The 16,477-nt window shown below is 32.1% G+C and overlaps 2 protein-coding genes and 1 long non-coding RNA gene across 3 annotated transcripts; all 3 read right to left on the bottom strand.

The window, feature by feature from the left end:
- Window positions 2,339-2,799, bottom strand: LOC109133011. The gene is made up of 2 exons (XR_002037893.1): window positions 2,656-2,799; window positions 2,339-2,584 (listed from the first exon to the last, which is right to left on the bottom strand). It is a non-coding gene; the product is annotated as an uncharacterized LOC109133011 (long non-coding RNA).
- Window positions 3,931-4,875, bottom strand: LOC104788348 (auxin-responsive protein SAUR36-like). Its single transcript, XM_010514101.2, has one exon. It carries the CDS (start codon window positions 4,660-4,662, stop codon window positions 4,150-4,152), a length of 513 nt encoding a protein of 170 aa, XP_010512403.1. The 5' UTR covers window positions 4,663-4,875; the 3' UTR covers window positions 3,931-4,149.
- LOC104788347 (IRK-interacting protein-like) lies at window positions 13,966-15,982 on the bottom strand. Its single transcript, XM_010514100.2, has one exon. It carries the CDS (start codon window positions 15,718-15,720, stop codon window positions 14,260-14,262), a length of 1,461 nt encoding a protein of 486 aa, XP_010512402.1. The 5' UTR covers window positions 15,721-15,982; the 3' UTR covers window positions 13,966-14,259.

The raw sequence follows: 16,477 nt of genomic DNA, 5'->3' as shown, positions 1-16,477 counted from the left end.
ATTTTAAAATTTTAAAAGTTTAAAATATTATAATTATCTATACTAATAAAAGTTGGAGCTATAAGCTCCCTACGGTGTCCACATAGGATTTTAAACAACCTATCGGGATTCAACATGTCACTGACTAACATTATCAAAATTTACAGGATTTTCTATATTAAAATTTTTAAATCGACCAATCGAAATCAGATATCTCAATATTTAACATTTTTGAAATTATGTAAAATTTTTATATTATATTATAAATAAGTGTATGTACAACGTCCCACATTGGCTATAAAATTTTTAGACAATGTCCCACATTGGCTATAAAATTTTTAGACAATGTCTGAGAACCACTATCAATAAGACTAATATGCTTACTACTACGAATGAGCATCAAGCTTGAAGGATTGACGTTGCAAGACCCCTTGATTTGATGTTGTTTGAGTTAATTTTTGACGTTTAAAGAAAAAAAGGATCGATGATGAACATACTTTTTATTAGCTATATGTTCATATTACTTTCTCTGCAAGTAATTTGCAATTTTATAGTATTAAGAGTTTGGTTCAAGAAGTTTCAATACATGTGGATCTAAAACCGAGTAAGTATATAGGTGAAATTATCAATAATTGAGTGCATATGGTGATTATGTTGATCCATAAAATTTTATGAGAAAATAGGCAATGATTTTGGTCTTGGAGTTTGATGGGTTAACAAGTTATTAAGTGGAAGAATGTGATAAATCAAATGAGGAAGAAGAAGAGTATAACGAAGAATCAGACGGTAAAAGTAATAATGATAATTATCATGAAAATTTGACAATAAAAATGACGAGAAAGTATATGAAAAGTAAAAAATACAATGGAAAAAAACACACGAAAATATAGATGGTGGCTGTCAATTAAATATGAGAAAACAAGATTAATTCATGATTCAAAAAAAAATGGTTTAGTATTTGCAAGGTCACCAGTTCGAATGTCCGATCCGCTTCTTCTGGACGTCCAGTTAAATCCATGATTCCTTTGATCAGATTTGATTTTTTAGCACAACTGATTTTTATATTTTTAAAAATTTTGGTGTATTGGAAATAAAAGTTTGGCCTTAATAGTAATTTAAATTTTTCTATAAAATAATATTTCATAATTATCATTAATCATATATAATTTTCACCAAAATATATCAAATAACCTCACGCGTAGCGTGGATTCAAAACCTAGTTATAATTAAATAAGGATTTGAGTTAAAATACACGTTTAAGCAGATTTATATCAAACTGTTTTTTTTCGTCCACAGGATTAAATTTAACAGATTAATACCCTCCCAAATCTATTTATATTTTACTTTAACAGGATTAACAATTGTCTAATGATAAATTTATCCGGTTTGGTTGAGTTCGGTTATAAAAGTCAAAAATGGACTAGTTTTCATTTTTTAATAGGTCGAAGGTCTAACCTTGTGTTCTCAAGTTGGTATATATGCCTTTGGGCTTTGGAGAAGATCAATCATTGATGGTTACAGCCACTACTTATCCATATTAATTTCAACTCGATCGAAATTGGACCTATATCTATGAACCAACTTGAACACATATATGTATAACTGAAAATAAAAACAATATCAGGGATACTTTAATATATCAAATAACTTTTCAAAAGGTTTCATATATATTAATTTAAAAAAAAAAAAATTGAAAAACAAAGTGTAATATTGTTCGCTTAACAAGCAAAATGGGTCCATTTCTTGATCCAACGTGAACAATACGTATTTTCATACAAAGAACACGTGACAATACTCGTTTTTTGTTCCATGCTAGTGTAAAATAGAAGTCGTACTAAACTAAAATCTCTCAAACTATATTTTTATTTTATGTGTCGATGTTATTAGACTACCTTAAGATTTGTATATACTAACTTTGTTGCTAATCATTATTCCGATAAATTGGACACAATCATTAGTCAAATTACAAATCAAATTGTAAAAGAAAGTCGATGTTAACGTTGTAGGCTTGTAGGAAAAACAGCTTTTACATACCTGGACAATTCCAATATGTTCGATTCATACATCGGACTATTGACTATGCGAAAACATACACTGATTTTAAAAATTTTGAATTTCATACCCCAACTTATGATTTTGTGCTACAATATACAAAAACGTGATTAATTAATAACTCTGTTAATATCGCCGTTAGGCAATCTGACGTGGAATCCACATATGCAGAGAATATCAAAACGACGTCGTTTTTGTCGAATAAAAAAAAGATTTTTGCAAGTTAGCCTCGAACCCATGAAGTCTGAATCCCACCTACCATATCATTTACCACTCGGACATATAGATTTATTACGGTTTAATGAACCAAGCTTTAATATATCTTCTTCTTCACTCGCTCTTCTTTAATCAAAGCAAGAAGACAAGCCGTAGAATTGTACCTGAAGATCTGATCGATTTTGGGAATTAAGGTGTAAGATGGTATGGTAAATGTTTAGCGTTTGGAAGATCTTCTCTGCACTTGTTTTGGATTTCGTTATGGTTAGTGAGAAGATAAGAGGTTCAACGCGCTCTGTAGCGTAATTTCAACTGTTTCATCTCCCATCTTCAAAAGCTGTAAATCACAAATCACAAAATTAGTGTTTTTACTCAAATGATCAATTCAGTTATTGGGTTTTGGTCTACCTAAACATCACAGCAGATCTCGAATCAATTCTTGTACAAATCGGGTGGATATATATTCAATTCCGATCTAATTTTAGCCAGATCGAAAAAAAATTATCGGAGGAAACAATGAAGCTTTTGATTGATTTTAGAGAAAGAGAGAGAGCAGAGTGGATATATTAAATATTTGTTCATTGAACAGCTAAAGATACGTGTGTCTGAGTGGTTATAGAAAAGTTGATGGAATGTTAGACGTTACTTGTTCGAGCCTGGCATGTTACATTATTTTTAATTTTTATTCGAACTAACTATTAAAACGACGTCGTTTGATGTACACGTGGATTCCACGTCAGATTAGTCTAACGGTGATATAAACAGAGTTACTAAATTAATCACGTTTTTGTATATTATAGCACAAAATCCTAAGTTTGGGTATAAAATTCAAAATTTTTTAAAGTCTGGATATGAGTTTTAAATTTTTTAAAATCAATGTATGTTTCCGCATAGTCAATAGTCCGATGTATGAATCGAACATACTGAAATTGTCCAGGTATGTAAAAGCCGTTTTTCCTAGGCTTGTAGCCACGCGTGACTATTCTAGTTGAGCGAACTCCATATTTAGTTGTTATTTGCTAAATTAAACTAATATAACATATGAATGTGCTTTTTTCTACGTATATTTATGCATTAAATATATATATTTTTAGCTTTGCCATAAAAATAATTGATTTTTTTTTTGTGGATTCTCCACTAAAAGTCATCACTACATATCGAGATATCGAAAGGGACTCTAATGGCGACGAACACTTCAATGCTAGAATATCTCCTTTTGGCAGTATTTTTCCCCATAATTTTTTCCAACCATGTATTCACCAGTTCAATACTTACACGAAACTAAATTAAATAGTAATCACCTAAACCTAATCATAGATTGGAAAAAAAAAATAGCGATATAACCATTTTTCTCGTCAAGGTGATTCCTTAGGCAAATCAAATTGAAAGGCTATCATTTTCGCATGTATTAGTACTCTTATGCACTTCTTTCTTTCTTATTGAAAAAATACTTATCTAAACAAAACTCTCAATAATTTAGTAAAATTTCCCAATACATGTAGTAGAATTAGTGGAATTAACAATGATGCATTATTGTGATTGATAACAAATCTTGTGTAAGGTCCACAAATGAATAGAATCGTGTTAAACTTTTTTTCTTTGGGTTTTTATCATTTTCATAATTCACCTTTTAAATCAGTATCCTAATCAGAAAATTCATAATCATAATCATACCAAAAGCAATCATGCAAAAGGAAAAAAAATTCTCTAGATTAATTTACATTATCGCCTAAATTTCAAACTTAGAAAAAAATCTCACTTTCACATATACATAATGCATATCTAACAAAAGGGTAACAAAAAGAACGTGACAAAAGTTAAAAAAAGGTCACAAAAGGTAATAATAACTAGTAAAAAGAGTTAAATAACTTTTATCATCATCATCATCTTATTCCACCGTCGTTATTGCCGGCGACGGCTCCAAGGAAGTCTACAGAAACCCGACCCGGATTCAATTCGGGTCTGGACCCGTTTAAAATCCGAATAAGGGCAAGGGATAGTGATTCCACCTTCTTGACAAAACCCAAATTCTTCTTCAGCCTCTCTGAGAAGCTCACCGAACAGAGGATGGTTGAAGTAAACGATAGGCACCAAAACCCTCTGAAAGTCTCCGTCTTTTTTACCGACGTAAACCGCCGAGTGACCTTTCGGAACCGGGTCGGGTTTTTCTCGGATGGGTTCCTGACCAATTGGTATGTACCCCAAACTTGAGCATTTAGAGCCAAGAAACCTAGCGCTGTGTGATGTGAGACTTCGACCCCAGCTTATGAGCTTTGTGATGGCTCTCGGCTTACAAACCGGTCGGTTCGGACTTAACCGGATGTATCTCGAACGACGGATCCGAATTCTCTTGAGGATCCATCTTGAGATTCCTTGAATCGGTCTTCTAATCTTGATTCCTCTCAACCTCCTCATCGTTGACAAAACAAAGAAACAGAGCTAATTATTTTGTCTCTGTTTTCCTCTGTTTTTGAGAGCAAAAGAAACAAACTTTAGGAGTTTCAAAGCTCTGTTTTTGTTTGATAGATTGAATTAGATAAATAAGCGAAGAAGATTAGAGAAAGGGAAGATAAAAATGAGAGTTTTGAGGATTATGTGGCTGTGTAAACGGCTAAAGAGGAAGAGCAGAGTAAGAGACAGAGGAAGTTTAAATAGAGAAAGAAGCCAATAAGAGAGAGACTGAGTCAGCTCAATGAACGGTTAGATGGGAAGAAAGCATCTCAACCGTTGGATTAGATTTTAGAAAAATGAAACTTCCCCCTTTTTGCTTTTTTCTCACCTAGAGAATTCTTCATTTATTAATTAACTCCCCCACTCATTAATTAAACGACTTTATGTTTTAGGCATTAATTAACCACAATTTCTTAAGCATTTTCTACTTGGCAATAAAAATCTTATAACTGATATATTTAATCGAGTAACAAAGTTTGTTTAATGTATAGTAGATAGATGCAGAGAAGAGGATGAGTCACCGAAGGTTCAAACTTTGTTTGATGATATAGCAATTATGATGCAATCACACGTGTGATACCAACGTGGCAAACATTTTCTGACCCGATTCGGTAACCGTAACTTAGATTATAACACTACACACGATATATATCAAAAGAACATCTTCTCAAGTACTATTTTGTTGTTGTCATTTGATCAATTTTAGCTTGCACGTTATGTTGCACAATAAAAGTTTCTTTTTTAAAAAATAGATTGTGTACGGTATGTCCCTATAGATTAATTCATCATATGCAGACAAGATAATAAGTGTAGACAGATCTGAGTTTCAGCTCTTAATTTGATTTTGTTTAAGACCAACTTGCATGTGTTAATCTAACGAGACAAAAGTTTTTGGGGAGTATTCATTTATATATTTCTGTTGTTTTTATACTAAAAGACGATTATAGTTACTAATAGATGTGAGCTTGATCCAGTAGATTCGTCTGTGTATAACGATGGGATGGCGCCAAAGTTTTATAATTTTTAATTTTCCTAATCAAAGATTCAAGTAATGTTTGTTTTGTTTATCATCTTTCGGAGACAATTATTGGCATATTAGTAATATATATGCATACATGATAGATACATACAAACTATAGATATTTGATATATATTTCCATTATATTTATATGTGTATTAGTGTATATGTGTAGTTTTGTTCCAACGAAATGGTTTGCGTGTGAGAGAATACGATTGTGTTCTTTCCCATTGTGAAAATGATACTTTTATAATAGTATAAATAATCAAACTATTATTCATCGATCCATGACTCCGTACAAGTCCATTACGTACACGAACGTGTCACTTGTGTGGGTCTCATTTGACTCACTTATGCATGTCCAAATTATTTAAACATCTCTATGCATGGTAAATGTTTTATTAATTAATTTATTTAAATGAATGAATGAAATAAGAAATGTTATGCTACTAGATAAATACATGTAAATAAAAATTTAAGAAATAAACAATTATATATACGTAGTCTTCAGGTTTATATAAATGTTGTCATGTTATTACTAATTGAATTTAACTTCGGTCTAATACATTTTTAACGAAAGAAATTAAACAAATGTTATAGAATTGAGATAAAATCATTTGGAGTAAAATACTATAAGCTTGGATTGGTAACGTGTATACTAGCAAACTTTACTAATTTAGTAGTTATGAACTTATGATCAATCACAAAAAAAATGTTAAGAGTTAGCAATACCAAAATTAGTATATTTATTTCTACCACTATATTTTTAATATTATTTCTTAACATTTTAACTATTGGTATCATTTATTATTTTGTCTGGCTAACAATATTTTTATCATTTGATTTATCAATTGCTCATAAACTTCCGATTTAACAGAATATAAAAAAGAATAGAGTAATAAAAATAATATTTTGAGTAGTGTGCATTCCAATTATAATATAATTTGTTTTTCTCACAAGTAGCAAACTAGTTAAATAATTATATCGTCTATGCATGTACAATATTGTCAACTATGCGTTTCCTCAAACATCGAACAATGCCATGCGATGACTTTCGATTAATGCTTTCAATTTCAACCTTTCATGTAAGACCAAAATTTTGTAATTTTCTTTATAAGGAAGAACTCAACGTCGAAAGAAATCAAGACAGAGACGCAAGAAAAAGTCACGCATAATAACGCTTATTACTTCATGTTACATTTTAATTATGTCTATGAATAGAAATTTTAAAATAAAAACATATCAATTCGTTGACAAAAAAACATAGAATTTTCATTTTGCTGGTCGCCGACTGATGGGAAGGATGTGTTACCAATCTAATTAAAATAGAGCGAAAAATCCACTAGTAGGAGGTTGCAAAATAAATATAGCTAGGAAGTCAAACTCAAATTAAATAATTATACCATATTTTGATTTCATTTTATTAAGCATTGTTGGGGATTACGTTTTTAGTTGGCTTATCACATTTTCTTATCAGTATACGGATCAATTCATTACCTACTTTTGGTATACTAAACATTTAATAGTGGCGACTCTGTATAACACATTTTTTTTTTTTTTGAAACTCGAAATATGGATCGATATTCTTATATGTAGTATTCTTGCAAACAAACATACTTGTATGTAACTAATGTGTAGCACATTTGACATTTATTACATAGGTAAAGATCACGTAAATATACTAAAATATACGTACAGAAGTTAATTTTCAGTTTATTATTTAAAATTAATGCTTCGTTTGATGTAAGTAAAAACAAAAGGGTTTGATTTTTCTCTTGTAAGATTGCATTATAAATTTGTCGTATACTGCTGATATTCAAATACTAAAGTAAGAATAGTAATAAAAAATCAATACGGCTGTTTGAGACCTAAAAAGAAAGATGTATAGTAGTGGGTGTTAAAGGTGAAAATTTCGATTAGCGATATTGTAAAATACTTAGCACTAAAGCATATGCACAGCTGGCAATATATGTTTTTGTCTTTATTTGTACGGATAATCGTACCTGACGTGTAATAAACGCTTTTCGCTACCTCGAAGGCCAATATAATTTCAAGTTCAAGAGGTTTGCGCAGGATTTAACAATAACACGTCGTTAACGTTTAAAGCTTAATTTGCCCTCACATAAAGCAAAAGGTATATAATCGTTTCTTCTAAATACATATTTTAGTCGGTTCCTAAATTTGCGACGATAACTTGATTCTAATTTTGACAAATCGGTCTAAAGCCTCTTAGTTCAACAAATAGATAGTCAACGGAAGAGAAAAAAAAAAAAGATAGAATAAATAATCTATTTATTAATTTGTCGTATGTGATCATAAGTCGACGATCGTATACAAAAACCTAGTTAGTCGTTGTACGTAAAAATGACATCGTACCGACTTGTGCTACTGCTTGGTCAAGTCAGCCATGCCAACCAAATTTTTTTGAAGGTACGTCGAAGCCTCGAAGGAATGTTTTTATGAATGTCACGTGGACGTCAACACGCACGTGCATTACTTTTCCATTTAAATGGTGAGAAACTAAGGCTTAATAAAGCCCAACAACTATATATATACTGCAAGAGTAATCGGCCCATAACTATATATACGGTGATCCAGTCTCAAGTTAGTTAGTTAGCCGCGCATGGGCTTAATCAATTCGACGAATAAACCGGCACGTAGTGCTGCTCGGAAACACGAAAACAGCAAAACAAATCCCAGGATAACAGGTTAATGTGAAATTTGATCAAATAGATAAGGTAATAGATAAAAACACTTAAATTAGAGACTTTATATTTTGATAATCAATCTGTTACAACTTACTCCTAGGAAGAGAAACAATTTAAATTATTGCAATCGAAACAAAGTAAAAAATCACCATAGCAAAACTGTAAAAGTTAATAAAGTCTTACTATGAATGTAGGGGGTAGTACGAGGAGAATACAAGTCCAAATTTAAGTAATTTTTTTTTTTTTTGTTAAATACAAAAATTACGAAAATTTGTGGGAAAATAAGAAAATGGAAATATAATTATCACCTACATCAAATATACACCAACACATGGCCTGTAATAATATAAATGTCTTGTTAACTACATGAACTGATTTCATAACATAAGAACATGCATAAATAAACATAGGTTGCGTGAATAACACCGTAAACATTCAATTCCGGTGCTTTGTTGGCCGGAATCCGGCGTTGACCACTGTTGACTAGAAAACCTATCAACCCTTCTCCCCCAGTCATAGTTGCCGCTATCTCTCACATAATCCATCTATAGTCATTGTGAAATTCTCTTTTCTTCCTCTTCTTCCTCTTCTTCTTCATCTAATGTTTTTATAGGGTTTAGATTAGTGTAGTGTGACTCTCTTTTTCAAATACCTAGGATTTATTAATCTAGGGTTTGTTGATTCACTGTATCAGATCTTCTAACTCTTCTTTCCATCTTCTTTCTTTCTTGTTTAGGCTGATTCAGATAACACCACAGCTTTGTGTGGGAACAAAGTAGACTTAGGAGAAACCATGGTGTGTGTTAAAGCTTATGTAGTTTTCGCTATTGTCACATTTACATTATGACAGTCTTGTTATAATTAATCATTTCTCATTAAGAAATTTCATGTAATCATTTTATCTAACACATATATAATGATAGATTAGTTTTACTTTTATGTCTTACATATGATCAGTTTTACTATCAAATCATTCACTCATTATAAGACTTAAAGAAAATTACATTAATTTTTTATTTTGATTATCTTAATTTTCTTATATTATGCTAACCACTAATTTTAGGGCATTAAACTTGTTATACTTTAATCACTTTTATTATAAATTTCTGTTTACTATATAATTATAATAAATCATAATTGTAACTAAATTGCAAATATTTTCTTTATTAATTGCACATATTTTCCTATTGAAATTAGTAATTTAATAGATAATTTTTCTATTATAGTCAATGATATAATAGATTACTTTTGGTTTTATATAATTTCAAAAAATATTAACTGTCCTCCTTTTATTTTTAGGATTTTTTATTTTTTCCTATAATTATTAAATAAAATTTCTTTTCACATATATCAAAATATTATCGAAATACTTGACACATATCGCGATTATATGAATTACTAACTTTGAAAACTAAACTTTATATAATATGACTGTGTGAGTATTATTATTATAATTAATAATAGATTAAAAACTAGCGGACCGAAAAAGGAAGAAAAAAATACATTAATAAAGAAGATCAAACGGTGGGAGAAAGTAGATCTAAATTGGAAGAAAACAACAATCCAACGGTGATAACAATATTAGTTGAAACCTATCAACCCTTCTTCCAATTTTACTTTTCATTTTTCTTTCTATAAAAACCTATCAACCCTTCTCCCCCAGTCTTCCCCATAGCTACCGCTTCTCTCACAGAATCCATCCGTAATCATGGTGAAATTCTTTTTTCTTCTTCTTCTTCATCTAATGTTGTTTATAGGGTTTAGATTAGTGTAGTGTGACTCTCTTTTTCAAATACCTAGGGTTTATTAATTTAGGGTTTGTTGATTCACTGTATCAGATCTTCTAATTCTTCTTTCCATCTTCTTTCTGTTTAGGCTGATTCAGATAACACCATAGTGTACAACATCGGCGTTGTCGGCGCAAAGAGCTCAGGAAAAACAACGTTTATGAGCCGCGTTATTGGGGTTGATGGTGTTCATAAACTGATTATTGGATCCATTACAAGAAATGAGAGTATTAATAACAATATAGTCTAGCGTTTCTTATGTCTATGCTATAGTTGACTTTCAAAAAAGTTTACATAACGTTTTTAAAATGTTAAATGCTATGGTAGGATAACCGCTAAAATATTGTGTAATGGCGCCTAGTTTTTGGTTCTTCAATAGCATAGATTAAAATTAAAACGCTATTGTATGGTAACCGGGAAAGTGAAAATTTTATTGCTTCCAAAATTGTACTAATTAATAATTTAATATCACAAAAAAAAAAAAATAAGAGAAATAGATTAGGTTTTTCTGTGTTACTCGTGAAAGACTTCCACCTTCGTGAAAGACTTCCATCTCTGCTACGAGTTAACAGGATATGAATCTGGTTCAGCTTATACCTTCTTGTAAGTACTCCCTCCTCTTTCTCCTTCTCTTTCTTTATTTTGTTGTAATAACGTCCATACCAAATTTATAACTTTATTTTGTTTTGTTTGGAGAACACGGCTTGATGGTTTCATAGTCTTGTTTGACATTTCAACAATGGACTCACTCTCTTCTGTTCATGACCTTTGAATCAAAGAGTTTCCCAAGCATTATAAAACAAAGTTTCCTCCTATGACTTTGTGTGGGAACAAAGTCGACTTAGGAGAAACAGTCAAGAGGCCTATTATCAAACTGGGGCGCATTGATTATTTCGAGGTTTCTGCACTTGCCAACTACAACTAGGAGGCTCCTTTTCTAAACATGGCTAGAAAAATTTTCTAACTATCCAGATCTTTGTTTTGTGAAGTCACCAGAGCTCTATCCACCGGTGATACCGCAGATTGCTGCACGAGCGGGAAGAGAGATTGGGTATGTGGCAAAGAATTAAGCAGCTGTTGGATAATTTAAATAAAATAAAATTTAGTCGTTGTGTTGTGTGCTGATTTTATTATTACTAGAAGAACTATATTTAGAGGACAATATTAGGAAAAAAAAACAAAACCATTGTAGCAAAACAAAAGCAGAATCATAGCAAAACAAAAGCAGAATCATAGCAAAACATAGTAATATTTGCTTTAAATGTAAAAGAAAGAGAAAGAGAGAGAGACGAACAGAGGAGAAAGAGAGAAAGACGTAGAAAAAGAAGAAGGTAAGAATGTTACTTTTTTTGTTTTATCATTTTCATTTTCATTCTTTTTTTGTTTTCAACTAATTATGTTTCTGTTTGTTTGTGTAGATTTATGGGATTATACGACGGGCCGGATGTAAAAGATCACGTTTCTCCTGGGATCTTTTACATCATCCTCCTCATCATAGTTGGCATTATCCTCTTCGCCAGCCTCTGTTTTTTATGGAAACGCATCATTAGTCTATACAGAAGAATTTGCAAAGACTTGAGATGACTTGAGGTAAAAATCATTTTCGTCGTCTTCTTCTCTGAGACTCGACGAGGGTGAGTATAAGTGTATTAGTTCAAATTGGATTTGTTGATTTGTGTTTGTGAATTTTATGGATTTGTGGATTTGTGTCCCTTTGTGTTTAGATTTGTGGATTTGTGTCCCTTTGCACGGGCTTATAGCTTACCGTCTTTTAAACAATTTTGCTTCTAATTTGGTTTGTTTATGTAGAGTTTATCTATTTTTTAATTGTAGAAATCTTGAAAAATATAATTTTGATTTTGATATTTTTTAATACTTCAAATAGGTTTTTTCATTTTGTCATTGAATTATTAGATACATGGATGGACAACTTTGTTTTGAGAGATTAAACATTTTACAATTCTTGTCTAAAACTTCTAAAAAAATATTCGAAATGAAAGCTTCATCTAAGGATAAATATATATTTTGTAACAAAGAGTTTTTTAGTATTATGAAATACTAACATTTTAATTTATCAAGATTGCAGCTTGGTTAACTCTTTAATAGATATAATTAAGATAGACATCTTCATTTCATGTTAGCTCTTCAATTTCTTGAATATAACTCTAGATTTTTTTTATAAGAATTTCATTTAATTTTTTTTTTGATAACTTCTAAATATTAGAATATTAAAACCCCTTCTTCTTTGTCTCTGTATTTTGCTAAACCAATATTTTACAATTTTATTCAATTATCTTCTATTTGATAGTGAACAAAACTCCAATCTTCTTCAAAAAAATGTTTTTTAGAGACAAACTTTCATGAAATTTTCTACAATATTAACAAGTATCTCTATCAGTGCTGCAATTCTTCAAAGTTTAAACTATTGACAAAATTGTAACTCCTAAACCATATATCCATAGATTCATAGTTTACACCAAGAGGAAGAAGTGGCTCTTTGATTCAACCCTGATGTCTTTTTTGTCTTGGTGCATATATTTTTTGGAACATGTATAACACATTATTTCTTTCTTTTTTTGAAACTTGAAATATGGATCGATCTTACATGTAGTATTCTTGCAAACAAACATACTTGTATGTAACTAATGTGTAGCACATTTGACATTTATTACATAGGTAAAGATCACATAAATATACTAAAATATACGTACAGAAGTTAAATTTCAATTTATTATTATAATTAGTGCGTCGTTTGACGTAAGGTAAAAAACAAAAGGGTTTGATTTTCCTTTTCTAAGATTGCATTATAGATTTGTCGTATTCAAATGATATTCAAATACTAAACTAAGAATAGTAATAAAAAATCAAGACGGCTGTTGAGACCTAAAAAAAACAAAAGATGTATAGTGGTTATTAAAGGTGAAAATTTCGATTCGCGATATTGTAAAATACTTAGCACTAAAGCATACGTACAGCTGGCAATATATGTTTTTTGTCTTTATTTGTACGGATAATCGTACCTGACGTGTAATAAACGCTTTTCGATGCCTCGAAGGCCAATTTCAAGTTCCAGGTTTATGAACTCATAACACGTCGTTAACGTTTAAAGCTTAATTTGCCCTCACATAAAGCAAAAGATATATAAATCGTTTGTTCTAATTACATTTAGTCGGTTCCTAAAGTTGCGGTGAACTGAATACTAACAACGATAACTTGATTCTAATTTTGACAAATCGGTCTAAAACCTCTTACTTCAACAAAGCGATAGTCAACGAAAGGAAAAAAAAAGATAGACATAGACCAAATGATATACAACTATATATTTCATTTGTTCATATGTGATCATAATTCGACGATCGTATATGTATTCGTATACAAAAATCCTAGTTAGTCGTTGTACTGCTTGGTCAAGTCAGCCATGCCAACCAAAATATTTGAAGGTACGTCGAAGGCTCGAAGCCTCGAAGGAATGTTTTTATGAATGTCACGTGGAACACGCACGTGCTTTACTTTTCCATTTAAATGGTGACAAACTAAGGCTTAATAAAGCCCAATAACTATCTATCCGCAAGACTAATCGGCCCAGATACAACAATAAGGCCCAAGGTTATTAGCCGCGCATCGGCGCATGGGCTTAATCAATCTTACAAATAAAACGGCACATAGTGCGGCTCGGAAACACGAAAACAGCAACCAAAAAAATCCTAGAATGACAGGTTAATGTGAATTTTTATCAAATAGAGAAACACTTAAATTAGAAACTTTTTATATTTTGATAATCAATCTGTTACAACTTACTCCTATGAAGAGAAACAATTTAAATTATTGCAATCCAAACAAAGTAAAAATCACCATAGCTTTAGAACATTCTGTACACTTTTAAACGAAATCAATAACTCAAATCAGACTTATAAAGAACACAATTAATCACAGAATACTAAGAAGGTAAAAAAGTTATAACCCTTTTATAGTGTTGGAACCGTCAAGTCCTTGAAAGCAGCTTTGTGATCAGAAACTTGAGCATTGGCCGTTTAACCATCTGTCTCTTTCATTTACATTTAGAGCCAGTAAGGTAAACTTGAGACTGGATCACCGTGCACCCGATTTTAAACCCTGGAACCACAGTGAATCCTACTTTGGCTCGAGTAGGATTCGTCGAGAACTTTTTGTCTTGTTTTCTTTTCAAGACATTCTCCATGAAGACAATCGAAAAATCAACTCCGCTTTCGACTTGGAAAATCTCAACCGCAGGATCAAAGGACAAGGCTAACTTGTGAAGTGTCCAAATCGAGCTAGCCATCGTGACAAAAGACTCATAGAAAGTGCTCAGAGATCTCCAAGAACTCAACACAGCTTCGTTCTCATCCATGTTGCTGAATATAGAAGATGCCATGTTCGGGTGAATGAGCTCGTGATACTTCTTATCGCAAAATCTAGAGAATGCACAATCTTTATCCCTTTCCAAAAGCTCCATGGGATTGCTAGATACATGTTGCATCAATTCCCTCAACGAAGACTCTGAAGAACTCATCTCAGACTCTCCACCATCAAGATCAAATCCTTCACCATCGAAACCACGAAACATCCCCAAGCAAACATACGACAACAATGCATAACGGTTATGTCCCTTCTTAGCATAATCTACCTCAGGATGAACAACAGACTTAGCAGCTAAATCCAAATCCCAACCAGCTTTTTCCATCAACTCAATCAGAGTCTTAGTAAACTTCTGAGTAGCTTTAAAGGCATCATGCAACAGAGACTCATAAACCCTAACAGATAACAGAACATCCAATGATGATGAATTCGAAGACAGCCTCCTTGACAACTTGGAATTAGACTTTTGAATCTCACCTAACTTGTTTCTCAGAGTCCAAACCTGCAAATCCTTAGCATCCATCTCAGCTTGTAACCGGTTAGAAACCGTTCCCAAAGCTCTAAGCTTGCTCTGATTCTCCTGAACACGAGACTCTAAGCAAGAACCAATCGCTAAATCAGACTCATCAAAATCCAAACTTTGGCGATAATTCCTATAAAACTGCTTCAAATCAGATAACTTCTGGAGGTTAGAGACGAGAGCTCTATCAGCAGCCTTGACGCTTTCTTCAACAAAGGGGGAGTGAGCAGCTTGCAATTGAAGATACGAAGCTTCAAAAGACGAAACAGTAGCGAAAACAGAAGAGATCAAACTCGAACCCATCTGGGTATCTAATTTCCTAACCTGAGAAAGCTTCCTTTGATTAGGTTTCACACTCACCGGAGAAAGAACAGCAGGAGATCCCGGAGAAGAAGAAGAAGGCTTGTCGGGTTTAAGAACGACGACTTTCTGATCGGTGATGAAATCCTCGGAGGAATCGAGGAGAGAGAAACCCTCAGCAGCATCGGTTCGTTCGTCTTCTTCGGTGAAGAACTCGTAGGTCTTGGTTTTGACAGCCATGGCTAGTTTCTGAAACATTTGAGAGAATTGTGGAGGAGCTGCTGTGATTGCTGATGTTTCCACTTCCCGCATCGCCTCAACAAAAAAATGCCCAAATTAACAAAATGAAAAAGACCAAATTTTTCTTAAATCGAATCAAGAAAACGAAAAAAAAAAGACTTGATTTTTTTTTGGATTCAGTAACAAACAGTCAAAACTTTTTGTGAAGGTTTAAGGCTTTGAGAAGGGAGTTTATTAATGGTGTGATTTGGATGCATCTGCAAGTAAGGAATGCAACAACAAAGCCTTTCCCTTTCCCAATTTCTCCACCCCCACACTGTTCCTTTTGTTCTTTAATTTTGTTTTTTTTTTTTACATTATTTTTTTTTTCCTCTCTAATTCCGCTGACTTTTTATTTTATTTTACTTTTTGGTGGTGATGATTTGGTTTAACGGTAACAAAGTGAAGCTATAATGACTAACCGGTTATACAATTCGTATAACAGCCAACCCAACATATTTAATTATTAAAATCAGTCGTGAAATGATCTTAGTGCAGTGGCTAGAGGTAAGTCTATTTGTAAAACACACCGTCACATTAGGGATTGAGTTTCGCTTGTTATGAGTGTAAGAATTATCGACCACTTGAGGCTCAATGGTTGACAGAAAAAAAAATTATTAAAATCAGTTTTTTTTTGTAATATGTAATTTACTTTTTTGGGGTTAATTTGTTAATGTGATTTGATACAGATTTGGTTAATTGAATTGGTTTATACAAGAATTAAATTAACAGTTGAGAAAAGGTTGGTTAACCTTACGTCTACGTTACTTGTTGTTATTAACGATCGTAT

Source organism: Camelina sativa, chromosome 5 (genome assembly GCF_000633955.1).
Source record: "Camelina sativa cultivar DH55 chromosome 5, Cs, whole genome shotgun sequence".
Classification (NCBI taxonomy): domain Eukaryota; kingdom Viridiplantae; phylum Streptophyta; class Magnoliopsida; order Brassicales; family Brassicaceae; genus Camelina; species Camelina sativa.
This window is presented reverse-complemented; position numbering and strand designations above follow the sequence as displayed.

Coding starts and splice junctions, on each gene's coding strand:
- LOC104788348 (XM_010514101.2), bottom strand. CDS start 4,662: ATGAGGAGGTTGAGAGGAATCAAGATTAGAAGACCGATTCAAGGAATC.
- LOC104788347 (XM_010514100.2), bottom strand. CDS start 15,720: ATGCGGGAAGTGGAAACATCAGCAATCACAGCAGCTCCTCCACAATTC.